The sequence below is a fragment of the Limulus polyphemus genome, unplaced genomic scaffold (assembly GCF_000517525.1).
Source record: "Limulus polyphemus unplaced genomic scaffold, Limulus_polyphemus-2.1.2 Scaffold593, whole genome shotgun sequence".
Classification (NCBI taxonomy): Eukaryota; Metazoa; Arthropoda; class Merostomata; order Xiphosura; family Limulidae; genus Limulus; species Limulus polyphemus.
The window spans coordinates 373,819-388,240 of record NW_013666203.1 but is presented as its reverse complement, the minus strand read 5'-3'; the positions used below and the strand labels follow the sequence as shown (position 1 = coordinate 388,240).

The 14,422-nt window shown below is 32.2% G+C and overlaps 1 protein-coding gene across 4 annotated transcripts in view; it reads left to right on the top strand.

Moving 5' to 3' along the window:
* The window catches only part of LOC106459328 (gem-associated protein 5-like), a 128,687-nt gene extending 114,319 nt beyond the window's left edge, over positions 1–14,368 (top strand). For all 4 annotated transcript variants that reach the window (XM_022385804.1, XM_022385805.1, XM_022385803.1 and 1 more), the window contains 5 exons: positions 2,063–2,132; positions 7,392–7,603; positions 8,032–8,203; positions 10,134–11,407; positions 12,467–14,368. In XM_022385804.1, coding sequence (XP_022241512.1) covers positions 2,063–2,132; positions 7,392–7,603; positions 8,032–8,203; positions 10,134–11,407; positions 12,467–12,643 — 1,905 coding nt within the window. In that variant the 3' untranslated portion in view covers positions 12,644–14,368. The remainder of the gene's footprint in view (positions 1–2,062; positions 2,133–7,391; positions 7,604–8,031; positions 8,204–10,133; positions 11,408–12,466) is intronic.
* The last annotated feature ends 54 nt before the right edge of the window (positions 14,369–14,422 follow it).

Genomic DNA, 14,422 nt, shown 5'->3' with positions numbered 1-14,422 from the left:
TAGCCCTCGTGCAGCTTTGCGCGAAATTCAAAACAAACAAACAAACGTTTTCTTCCCTCCTGCCACTTTTCTATCCATTGAGTCAACAACTATTATCCCCCACACTTATAGAAATAATATTTGTAACAAGTTTTTCATGTGGAACCTTGTCAAATGCTTTCTGAAAATCAAGATACACACCCTTACTTTCATCTACATAAGTAGTGGCCTCTTCAAAGAATGTCAGAAGGTTAATAAGTCAAGATATACCCCATGTGATACCATGTTGACTATCCAACAAAACTTTTAACTTTATTAAATGACTTTGCAGAGCATTTTTAGACCACTTAATGATAGATTGCCTAAAAGAACTTCAGAAACTTTTTGCACAACTGATGTAATACTAATAAGCCTGTAATTATTGGGACAATTTTATCTTCTACCACCTGCAGTGCTTTTACTACATTTCTTAAATCCTGAGAATAGATTGAGGTCATTTCTGCCTCAAGACTTCTGATTATTCACTTTTGTGGATGAGAGTGATTACCCTCTAGCATCAGCAATCCTGAAGGAAACTTCAGAAGGAACCAGCTACTGGATGGTTCAATTAGTCTTTCACCCAATACCAAAGTCTTATGATTGATTTGCATGACAACTTCTGTGGAATTCCGAGTTCCCTCTGGCTTTGTCCTGCCCAGGTATAGTTTACCATCTTTTGGGTCATAACATTTACTCTGTCATTCTGCCTCACCAAAGTTGTGGTATGGATGGGCCATTGGTACATCCCACTGAGAAGGCAGGGATCCCCCAACACAATTAATGCTTGGCTGCCTTTCTCTTTCATTGCACATTTGGGCTTAATCAAACCCCAGCTTGCACACATGTTAGATTCTTGATCCATGTTTCTAGACAGGCCATGTGAGTGACCAACCTACTCACAGCACTTCCTCGAGGAAACTTTACCAGGCCAACACTGCCATTTTTTAGCAACCTGTGTTATAATGATACAGGTAAATATTGTGTTGAATGAAAAATAAAATAAAAAAAAACATTGTTCACATTGAGACTGATACATACACATCCAGCAATATAGGAAAACAAATGCGAAACCATCCATGTCAGAATGAAACAGAAGCACATACAACTTTATACAATCCTCTTTGTAAACTTTTTTAATTTGTACATTTTCAATCTTTTTTTCTTTAACACTTAACTAGTAATTGAACTATTCATTGCTGGTTGAAACTTCCTAACTTTTCTTGAAACTGCTTAAAGTAATCTGTCTGTTTTGAACTCTTTCCTTTTGGTCTGCTGAATCAAAAGAACATTTCACATCTTGTCGTTGATCAGTCTTTCTGACAAATACTCGTGAGTTGAATATTTTTAGAGATTTCTGATTATTCTATAAAAGGAATCTTCAATATTTTATTGGACTTTGTTTACACCTGTAATACTTTTGTATGATTTATTCTGCTGGTCATGAACTCATTGTTTTTAGTACAAGACCAGATTTTAACTGTCACTGTGAGTTACTGATCTATAATATTTTTAAAACCTATTCTGCTGGTTATGAACTAAATGGTGTTTAATAAGAGAAAGTTTTTAATTGTGAGTTACTCTGAGTGGTGCAGTTTGTCAAGTATGCATGTTTTCTAAAAGTCAGTTAACAAAAATATAACTGAACTGATTCACTTTGTTGTACAAGTCTACTGTTGGGAAACTGATACTGCATACTTGATAAGAATATTTATAATTGTGAAGAATACATGGTATTAGGAGGATGTTCAAGAAGGATGAAACCTTCACACCAAATTGAATTAAAATAAGGAAGTAAGTAGGACTGAAGTGAGCAAATTAAAGTGAAACGAAAGAAAGCATTGTTTCTTCTATTCAAAATCTTTATAGAATAAAAAAAGATAATTTTTTTATGAAAAGTTTGCTTCTTTGTATCACCTTTTAAATATGTTTAAAGGAGTAATTTTTTGATATTTATTTTAAAGAATCTTTTATAACCTTTTTAAGTAATTTACACACAAACAGATACTTAGATGAAAGAACTAATTACTTAAATGTCTCTATACAGCCATATCTTCTTGTATCTTCTCTCCATGAAAGACTCACCAAAGAACTGGAAAAACTATCTCAAGATATAGGTAGGAGAAATATTTTCAGTGTAGTAATTACTCTCTGATTTTCCTTTTCAAAAGCACATAATAAGGCAGACTGAGCTGTAGATTGGTGCACAGTTTTAAATTTCATGAAGCAATTCTAATTCTTTGCTGCAGTTCGATATGACAAGAGGACTAGTCTAAAAGGCTTAATACAGCTGATTCACAAATTGAGAAGGTGAGTTATTAAAGTTTTGTGAATGAAATAGGAAATATTATTGCCATCAACCTAAGATATAATATTTTAACCGTGGCAATTTATCACCCAGGCCATATACAGAATTTCTGTTTTTACTAGTTAGTCTCTTGTAATGGCACTCAGAAGGTTTCAAACATTTTATTCTTTCCTCTCTGCCATTTCTTCAGAGAAGACATGCTTCAAATGTTTTGTTACAAAATCCCAAGTTTTAATTACAAAGAAATTGTTATTATATCATCTGAAAGTTGAGTCTATTTTCTATTTCAGGAGCATAATTTTAAGTATACAATCCTTTGCAGTTTGGTGCTTATTTCATCAGACCAGTGATGAGTGAGATATTGAAGTTATGCTTCCATTTTAGAAAGCCCCCTAGTGGCACAGCGGTATGTCTGCGGACTTACAACACTAGAATCCGGGTTTTAATACCCGTGGTGGGCAAAGCACAAATAGCCCATTGTGTAGCTTTGTGCTTAATTACAAAAAAAAAAAAATTAGAACAGTGTTATGTGACTTTTTAGGCTTATATAAGTCCAGTTCTAGTCACATCCCAGGTGCTAATCCAACTATATATTATACTAGCTTAAGTGTTGATTCAGTAGAGTAGGTATCAGCTCACAGTCAGGCACATTGTTCTGGTTCATTAAATACAATTAGAAATGTAGCAGACCCTTAAAGCTATGAATAGTTTGTACCTCTAAATCAAGTGAGGATATTGCCCTTGTGCTAACGAACATGTTCCCAACTGACCCATTACCAGACATATTTACATGTGGGGAGACAATAATGTATTTATAATGGTTTGATATTGCTCCCTATTTCAAATCTTTGTCAAGTTAAAGTAAAAAATGACAGCTGTGTATTACTCTTTTTATGAGAGTTTAATCAAAGAATTGCAGAAAAAACAGATGGACTTGCTAGTGTGAGTTGAAGACAATGAATTTAAAATATATCCAGATACTATGATTTTAGAAACAACAGTTTCTGAGTGCCCCAGGTTGTCTCTCAAGCCCCTTTGAGGCTTGTGAGATTTAAAACCTAAATTACTGCCATGTTAATTAGTTTATGATTCTCAGTTCTTGGGACATGCAACAGCACACGATATGCTAGATGCTTGTGATAAAAGCATCCAGTCTTAGATTCATCAGTTTAACCCAGTTATTTATGGATGGATCAAATGTTAATTGGGTTTATTTTATTCCCAGTTTGAGGAGGAGTTGACCTTGTTCACAAAACAAAACTCATAGACATTGGCTCTTATGGACTGCATATCTTACATAATACTTTTAGAGAAGGTAACACCAAACTTGGTTGGAATTTGTCAGTTTCTCACATCCTGTTTAATCTTGCTACATGACACTCCATCAAGAAGAGATGACTATAAGACACTGTCTAGTTCAAATGCCTGGTAAAATTTTGCTCACATGGTTGGGTGGAAAACATTAAAATTGCAAAAACAGCATTAAAAATACTGCCATCATTAAAAAAATATGTCAACGTAGTTCAAAGTAGAAGTGTGAAACACCCAGGAACAAAGTCTTTTAATATTGTTACTGAAGGTTGTAAAGATGCACTCATTAAGACAAAACTATTTTGCTTCTTTTCTGTGATTACCATATTACCAGACAGAGGTGCCTAGGATACTTTTTATGAATGTTTATAATGAGAACTTGCTGAAAACAAAGTTTGTCAAGAATATACTGTATGTTATCAAAATGTTGAACACTTTTGTGTTTTTTTTTTAATAAGTGTTGCTCATTTTGTTTTTGTTGTGTTTATATTCTATGTGTTTCCTGTTTGTCTTTTTGCAAAATGTTTATGTATAGCAAGTTTGGAAGGGTTTGAAGGAGTTAATTTTTATTGCAGATGTGAAATTACAAAATATTAAATTCTTGAGATTAAAAAGTTTATTCAAATGTATGATATGGAGTATTTTATGTCCTTCATATTATGATGTAATAAGCATATTAATGTTGAAAACAGACTGAGCAGTAATTAGCTGGTTTAACTGCAATATAGATTTTTTTATGATGTAATGTTGTTCATGTTATTTATATGATATAATGGACACATTAATGTTAAAAACAGACTGAGCAGTAATTAGCAAGTTTAACTGCAATATTGATTTTGTTGGTGTTTATACTTTCCTGTGGAAATTGTAGTTAAACAACAAATTCTTGAACTCATAAGTAGGTTGGTGCTTAAATAATTTTAAAAAATTTGTTTCAAAAGCCGATAGTGTCTATATAGATCGTATTGGTAATTCAAAAGTAGTCATTTAGTGGTTAGTTTCAGTTGTAGTATATTATTGTACAGCAGCTCTTATTTCATATTTTGAGTTTTTTTTTTTTTTTAGGAGGATAATGTTAAATGCTGTCTTGTTTTTCTAATTATTTTTCTTTCTAAATTTGATCATTAAGCATGATTTAATAAGTCTGCAGTGCTTTATGGGCCTGTGTCGTTAAGTGTTTAGTATGTCAGAATGAATCATGTCTCATTGCTGAAAAATCACGTTCCTTACTTTGGGACTGTAGTTTCAGTATGAAAGTGATAATCAATTTCCACTATACTCTTAGAATAGCCCAAGAGATGAAAGTGGTTACTGTTAACTAGCTGCCTTCCTTCTAGTCTACCAGTTCAAAATGTACAGTTAGTGCAGATATCCCTTGTATAGCTTTGCATCAATATTTAAAACATACAGAAGCAATGCTTTACATGCATGGATAATTTGTAATCAAGATAATTCAGAAGTCTCTGGAATAAGAAGTTAGTACTAAGTGTTTAGCTGTATTGATATGTAAGCAAGCCTATACTAAGAACTCACAGTCAGTAGAAGATTTAGAATCAACTTCTTATTAAAGTTCTTGTTATACTGTTAGTGAAATTAATGTTTCGGTTTGCTACTAAAATATTCTTAGCTCTGTGTCCTTATGTTCCAACAATCGAATAGTTCTAAGTTATAATGAATATTATGGTGACACGAATTATGCATTTTTAATACCAGGAAGAAGAAATACCTTTAGGTTTATGTTGGACAACAAAGTTGTTCACAATTAGTTTGTATAACCAGTCATCATACCAGTGGCCTATAAATGCACAGGCTAAATTCATGATTTTTGTTGCAATTGAGTTGATGTGTAATGATTTACAAGTGCACATGTTCAAAATTGACCCTTTGTGGGACGGTTGCATTACAGACATTTTCAGTATGAAGTTTTCTATTCCACAGTTATAAAAGTATGTAAGACAACAAAATTTTAGAACTTTAAATAAAGGAATATTATAATGTTAAACCATATTGATACAGCAAGAGAAGGCGTGATTTTAATGAGGATAAAACAGGCTATTCCATGACTGGCTACCAGTTGCACATGGAAGTAATGAAGAAATTAACTTCTCACTAGAAGTAATCCAAGAATGCTGTGATCCATTGCAACTAAAGTAAGGACTTCCCTTGGAATTATAAACAAGATAAGTTTACATGGATTTAGATATATTAAAGTGACACAAGAGCCATTTTCCAAAGCTTCTCCCATTGCAGAGTTGAACAAAAGACCAACTGTGGAGAGCTGTACGAGCTATATCTATACGTGATAAATATAAAATATGTTGTCACACTGGATGAAGCATATGTTTACTTAAGTGTCTGCAACAGAGTCCACAAGATTTATTGTTTTTCTTCCAGTGATATGACATTTCAAATATGATGCAAAACATGCTGTGAAAGTTTTTCCAAGGGATTTATGATGGTTGCAAGTTACAGCTACAGTGGTAAGTTAAATATCCAGGTAGTCAAGAACAAATACTAAGGCAAGCCCTGCATAATATCAAGATAAAATGCTAACATCACTGTATCATGGGAAAAATACCATTTTTGTATGAACTGGATGCCAATTTTCTGCTTTTATTAACATGAAATATTCCAGACTGATGGAGGCTAAACGTTGGAATAAAATTGAAATATATACTTAAATAAAATCTCTGTGTTTAGTCTTGAGGAAGTGAAAATATGGTCTCAAGAAATTTTATTTTATTTTGAAGTCCATACTATACATGTGTGATAAATAAGTTTCCTATGTCTACCTAAGGAAGATCCAAACATAAGTTCCAGGAGTGTTTTCGTCAATACTGAAATAATTATTACACATTTATCACCAATACATTCTCAAAGTCGAAAGCATAAGTTCCAGGGATGTTTCAATTGAAAGTAAAGTATATACTAAATATTTAACTGTATGTATGCTACTGAGATGGACACAGTGATATAACATTCAGTCAGGTTGAACCTACAAGTGAATGAAACGTTTTCAGTGATATTTCCACAAGTAAGGCCTTCTTTAGTTTATAATTAACAAAAGAATCTTTATTATAGAAATTGGAACTTCTGTTTTTTTTTGTTTATTTGGTAAATAAATCTTGAAAATTATGTGTGTATCAAACCTTGCCTAGTTTTATGTAGTTTTGATGCCTGGATTACATTATATGTTTTTAATTACATTTACTCTGTGTGGAAGTCTGGTCACTAAAATAGTGTAAAGCTTCTTATATACAGATAATGTAGTTATGTAACACACCTGTTTGACTTCTTAAATCATCAGCAAGAAACATTAATGCTATAGTGTGATAAATTTAACCTGTGAGTAAAACTGTAATGTCATTCACATCTGTGGATCCCAACTTTTTTCACTTCACATACTAGTCTATAATCAAGTGACAAAAGTGAAGGAGTGTCGTGCTGGAAGTTAGCAAAGTATTGTTTCCTACTTTATGTTCTTAAAGAAGCTTTGAAGTGAAAGTTATGAAGCTTACTTACTTAACAGTGAACTAAGCAGGAAACAACACTTTTCACCTATCTCTAAAACCTGTACAAATTATAAGTTTTCCAGAAAAATCAAATATTTCACTTATTACCTTTCTTTTTGTTTGTTTATTTATCTACTGGTTGTTTCTGGGAGCCATCATATTGGAATCACGAATTTAGATTATATTCCTTGCTCAAGAATATAGTGCTATAACTGAGTACATGGTTTTTCTTTCTTTCCAAACAGGTTCCAACTCTTCCATATTGCCTGAAAATTTTAATGACTCGCAGCCTGTTATCTGGAAGGGACATGTTCAAAGTGGAGAGTCATTTTTTACCAGTATCTTAACAAAATGGAAAGAGGATGAACTTCTGCAGGATTGGGAACATGTTGATGTAATTTGTCAAGTTATCAGTGAACTCTTCATGAAGAAACAGCCACCGTACACTCAACAAGAGGTTTGCTAGTTGTTATTAGTAATAATTTCTAAGTCTATAGTATAAAGAAGGAAACATTTGATTGTAAACGTCTTTACCATACATGATGATTTTGTTGTGTCTGAACCAATTTAGCAACCCTAAGAGTGCTTGAACACACAGTTGCTCAGTGTGTAGCATCTCCAAAAGTGCTTGAACACACAGTTGCTCAGTGTGTAGCATCCCCAAAAGTGCTTGAACACACAGTTGTTCAGTGTGTAGCATTACCAGAAGTGCTTGAACACACAATAACTCAGTGTGTAACATCTCCAGGAGTGCTTGAACACACAGTAGCTCAGTGTGTAACAACTGCAGAAGTGCTTGAATACACACTGTCAGTTAACCAGTAAAGTTTTAAGAATTCTGTAGATGAACATATATACTGAAGTGTATATTTTTTTTCTTTTCAGTTGTTATTTCAAATATCCATTCACTTCACCCTATTTCTACTTCGAGAAGAACAGAGATTAACTGATACTTCATCAGCATCTTTCAAACATTTAACTACAGCTTTATCTCTTGCCAACAGTCAAAAGTTTCCAGATAAATTTCATTTTCTATGTCGACTGATATTTTCTAAAGGTAAGTTTTCTACACATCAAAGATAAGAAAATGAAATACTTTTTTGAGGATTACATCCAAATCAAAAGTTCCCTTTTCAGTACCAATAAAACCTGTTATGGTCCAGTGTATTAAGTCAGTATGGAACAAATTAGTACATTTAACTTTTAACTGCTATTTGGTAACTGTAGAAGTAATAGATTTAGAATGCCAGAATTCCTAAAATTAATCAGAGGGATTCGTTCTTCATCATAATTAGCATCAGTGACTACAAAATTATAGTGGAAAAATGTGTATTTTTTTAGTTCCAATACTTATGAATTTGTGTGTTAATTTTATTAGGTATAAACTAGAAAATTTACTTTTCTGAATTAGAAAGAAAAAAAAATCAAATATGTACTTATTTTTATGTCCATTGGTTTCTGTGTAAATACCTTTGGAAAACTTGCACCGTATGTGACATTGAATGTGACTATAATTTAACAAGCACTTTATTAAATTACTCACAGTCAAACAACTACAGGTGACACATTGATATATTAAATCTACATGTAGTTTTATTATATTTATTACATCTCCACAGAAAGACATAGACCATTTCTGTTGTTTCTTCTTCTTCCAAACACTTTTCAATCCGCTATCATTCCTACATTTCTTGATATACAAAAAAGTTGGATTTACCCATTTTTGAGTCTTTTTAGGGAAGGGTCAGAGCTCACCAAAAAATCATAATTTTGGGTTTTTCAATCAATTATTTGGCCATACTTTAACCAGTTTACATGGGATTTGGTACAAAGATACTTTTTTTACAGATCCCAAATAGAGATATAGACGATTTTGAAATTTTTGTCTTTTGCTCAATTTTTCAGGAAGGAAAGCACAATTTGAAATATTCATGTGTATGTCAACCAACTTGCATGGGATTTGGAACAAAGATACATTCTTCCAGGCCTTAAACAATGAAATAAACAGTGTTAGATTTTTCTACATTTATTATTATTTTTCTTAGTGTCAAAATTGGCCGTGTTGGGAATGTGTCTGTGACATGTTGCATTTGCCCATGAATGTTGGCCTCTTTAATTATAAGTGATTTTGTTTAGGGATGTGAAAAAAATCCATGCATTGTATAAAAAATTACAGGTTATGAGATTTGTGCAAACACTCAAGGGCAAACGATTCAACATGCTTATTGTCACCCTTATTGAGATTTTGTGAAAAAAAAAGAATCTCCCAAAATTTATGTGTGTTTGAGAGCTAACAGCAAGACTTGCACAATGGTGGTATGCAACACAAAATACATGGATATTGTGCTCGTGCTATGCATATGTTTCCTCTTATTTCCTTCTTTTCCATTTCATGTCCATATTTGTTACACTGGCATGTTTATAGACAGAAGTTCAATTTGCAACCATTTCTTTCCTTAAATGTGATAAGTAGCATACTGTTAAGTCATGACAACAGATTAAGCATTTAATTCTTCATAAATGTGAATTATTTATTTAATTATTTTTATAAATTTTTTATATTTATAATTATTTTTTATGTCATCTTTTGGTACATTGTTTCTCACCCAGCATTGTTTTGCTGTATACTATAAAGCTTTAACCATCCACTTTAGATTGCTGTGCTATGTCATCATCATTATCTTTAAACTTTCTAATTCAGGGTTGTTGTATTTTAGAAAACTTCAACCAGCTGCTCTAGACTGATGTGCTATGTTATCATTTTCTTCTTCTTCAAATCTTCTTTTCCAGCATTGTTGTATCTTATTTCTATTTCTTTTTATCAGAAACCTTGATAAGACATTATCCAGGTAAAGTTTTTTTTCCTGGAAATCAGTGTAGTACTAGGCTGTTTGATATTGAGAACAAGTTAGTTTATGAAGTTTCTGTAAAATGTATATATTTTTAAGATGTTATAAAAGTAGATAATTCTCTATTTTCATTACTAGAACTTAAGTGGGATTCTAGCAGGATAGCAACTGTAAGAGGAATACACTTATTGAAACCCAACTACTCGGCAGTTAATGCCTGTTTGAACCTCGAGGAGTTATGGCATAGTGAACTTCCATTAGGAGTGCATTTAACACTAGCAGATCTTCCGGATTCTTCTGATGAGAAGCAACTTTCTGAACTAAATTCAGCTGATGTTCTTATAGAAAATATTTTACAGTATGACTCACAAGAATTTTTTGAAAAGGTTTGGGTTTGTAAAACTGTAATTCCAGTATTGGCATTTTTTTCTGTTAATTGGCTATCTCAACTGGACAAGTTCATTGAAAGAACAGAGGACAAAAATCTGAACCTGTGTAGGTTTTTACCTGATGTTCTTGCCCATTTAACTAATTACCTACTTTGTGATATTTTTGTTCTCGAACATTATTTGCATGACAAAGTTAAGGCAGTTGAAAATGAAATAGCTTTACAAAAGGCTGATCAGCATCAAAAAACAAAAATCACTTGTGCAAAACAAAAACCTGGTCCTTATAAGTTTAAAAAAATAAGTAATTATTCATTTGCTGGAGATGAACAAAAATCCATAAAGGAAAATACTTTTTCATGTGATTCAAAGGAAATTAATATTACCAATAATTCTTTCAACCTTCAAGAAGACACAAGTATCCAAAATGCTGAGAAAACAGTAACAGAGGATACATCAAAATGTCTGACTCAAAGAGGAAAAACAGGTGCAGAGTCACATGGTCTGTGTTCTGTGGAAAAGATGGATGAATCTAAAAAAGATACTGTTACATCAGAGTCACTTGGTGTGTGTTCTGTGGAAAAGATGGATAAGTCTAAAAAAGAGACTGTGACATCAGAGTCACTTGGTGTGTGTTCTGTGGAAAAGATGGATGAATCTAAAAAAGAGACTGTGACATCAGAGTCACTTGGTGTGTGTTCTGTAGAAAAAACGGATGAATCTAAACAAGAGACTGTGACATCAGAGTCACTTGTATGTTCTGTGGAAAAGATGGATAAGTCTAAAAAAGATACTGTTACATCACAGTTGCTTGGTGTGTGTTCTATGGAAAATATGGATGAGTTGAAAGAAGAGAGAGTTATATTAGAAGGAGATGGAGGACAGAAAACATTTTTCATCCACAAAAGTGATTCTCAGAGATCAAGTCCTTTGAGTGTTTCAAGCACCATCACCTCTGTGTGTGAATTACAGGAAGAAAGAATACACTTATTAGAGAAACTCAAAGACTTGAAAAAACTAACTGAGGTATGTGTGTGTGTTACAGAACCTACAGATTTAAAAATTGAAACAATTTTAATTTTACTTATATCAATTTGAAAACTAATAACAATAATTTTACTTATAAGATTTATAAAAAACAGACTAATATTCCAAATAATATATAGTTTAAAATACAGTAAACAATAACTTACAATAAATTTGCATGTTTAATGTACCTCACACTGTAGCTCCTTGATAAATGTGTTCAACTGAAACATTGAGAAATAAAGGTTTATTTCATTTGAACTCAAAGGTTGTTTAAAAATAAATGTCTTATTATGATACCAAGACAAAATTATATCCAAACTAAACATAAGTATTATATATAGTTTTACAATACTTAAAAGCCAGAGTTTAATAATTTATCTTAAATTATTCATGCTTATTGAGAACATTGTTACTCTCGGATATAGATCATCCACCCATTATTTTGAGTAAATGCCATTTTTCATACTCCTATCTTCACTTTTATTTGTCTTGAATAATAGTAGTTTATTCAGAATAATTCCTTACAGAGGATTTCTTGATATTTCATTATGATGAAGTTTAGTTACTTAGTATTACAATATGATTTATTCCTATGTCATTATATGGGAAAGTTGTGGTTTTCCAGTTTAATAAGTGTTAGGAAAAAGTTGAAAGAAAGCATGCTATGGTCTTCTTACAAATGGAATTACATTTAGAAGTTGGAAATTATCTTGTTCAAAAATGTTTAAACTGGGAAGGAATATAAGCAGATTGAGTGGTGTAAAGGATCTGCAGTGTTATTACAAACCTGGTTTGAATTTTGCTATCCTCTCTCCATGAAGAACTCTACCTACTCATCATATTCTGTAAGAAAATCTATAAAACAAGAGGTCTTTTTAATATCATAAAGTTGTATTTGCAGGAATTCCATGTTAAGGATAAATTCACTTATGAGAAAAAGCTGACCAAGGGTTGATACAAAACTAGTGGAGTTAAAAATCTCAAGAACTGTTACAAGTTAAGTTTCAAAGTGTTGGTGCACAAAGTTACAACATAAGTTTTTTTTTTTTCATTTAGGAGTTTCCATTCCCTAATCCTCATAAGTCTTTGATTCAAGTGAAAGAGTGGTGTTCAAAGATTGAGAGTTTGTGTCCTGAGGCAGAATGCCACCAAAAACTGAAGGAACTTTCCAACAAAATAGAAGTGTGGAGTCAACATTATGTGTTCAGTGATAAACTTTATACAAAAATGTGAACTTGAATGAAATATTGTTACTACCTGTTGTATTTGACACATAAGTGACTTATACCAAAGTTACACATGACAGTTTAGCTTAATTTTGTTTCATGTTGTTAACAAATAAAAATAATTCTTGTCCATCTGTTTTCAAGGTCCTTAATTACTTACAAGTTGTACAAAAAATATCATCAATATTGCAGTTAATTACACTAATTACTGCTGAACACTTCTATGTAGTTTGGAGAGAATGAATGACTTCACCCATTTCTTTAGGTTAGATATTTCAACAGGCAAAAGTATGTGTGAAATCCCCCAACAGTGAATAGTATAAAGTTGATAATCTGAAGGGTAATTATGAATACAGATTATAAAACATTACCCCAGCAATTAATATGAATCATATTTTGCTGGCTACATAAGACCTTAGTGTTCATAGGCAAGACTTGAACACTTTACTACAAGAGCAATTTTATAAGATGTTTATTCCCTCTGTACCAATTAATAAGCCATATCTTGCAACATAACCATTAGACCTTTACATTATATTCTAGTAGCTACAAATGATACTTATTGATTTTTTCTAATTTTTGGTCTGTTTTTTAAGCAATTATTAACTTTTCATGCAAATGTTCATGAACTAAACTATTTCATTAAATAAAGTAAGTGTTAGGACAACATTTTAAATGACCAATGTAGTACGAGTCCATTATATGGACTTTTACCATAGTTCATAAAGCAGTTCTCCTAACATGACCTTCGATAAAAGTTAAAAGTAAATTCTATATGCATGTTTCACCTACAATTTCACTTGTAGTCAATACCCAATTTTATAAGGATTTGATCAACCTAAAGTTACCAGTACATTTAAAATAAGTAAATAAACAGTAATTGTCTTATATGTACAATAATCTAGAACTAATACTTTATCCAGAGATTGATTAAATTATATTAAAATGACTTGTGGAGCTTCAAACCTCACTACATCATTATATTTCCTGTAGCATAGTTACCATTGCAAAAAACTCATTCCTATGGCTGTTGTGTCCAATGCACACCACTGTATGTATTTCATAATTGATCTACTGTACAAGGTTGATAGTTTCCTAGTGCCCACTACAACAGTACGGTAGTAGAAAAATCCATAGGCACTGCATCTAGTGACTTGACCAGTCTGTCTTCATTCTCCAGCTGTTTGAGTTATGTGACAGTTGAATGGGAGGTATGACTAGATGCCTTATCTTGGGGAACCTAAACCCTGTTGACCTCATTTCTAGGTGAAGTACCTTCTTTATTGTGTAGCATGCTGTTACCTCTAACCTGTGTGTCTGTGGATTCTCGCATGTTACAAGATGCTGCACTTCACATACTATGGATGAGTTACAAATTGTAAGACCCTTTCTGAGTAGTCCTGGTGCCCTAAGTTGATCTATTTTCCAATGCCAAATAATCCATGTCTTGGAAATTCCAAGTTTATGACTATTTTGTGTTTGAAAAGGCTGTTATATACCCTTCTCAAATCAAAAGCAAACAGTTTTTGGTAGTATCACACTACCTACAAAATGCCAAACAATGTCAAAATATTGTTCCAATACATGCTATTAAAAATCATTTTAATATAACATACTCAACTCTCTATAGGCTTTGTTGTTAATACATAAGTTAGCATAATTTGGAAACAATCAAGAATTTTACTGATCCCAGCACTTTTTTTTTATCAAAAGTCAGTTGTTTTGTTTTCCACAGTAAATGTTTTTAAGAAAATTTGATTTAGTGTTTTTTTTTTTTTCGGAAAAG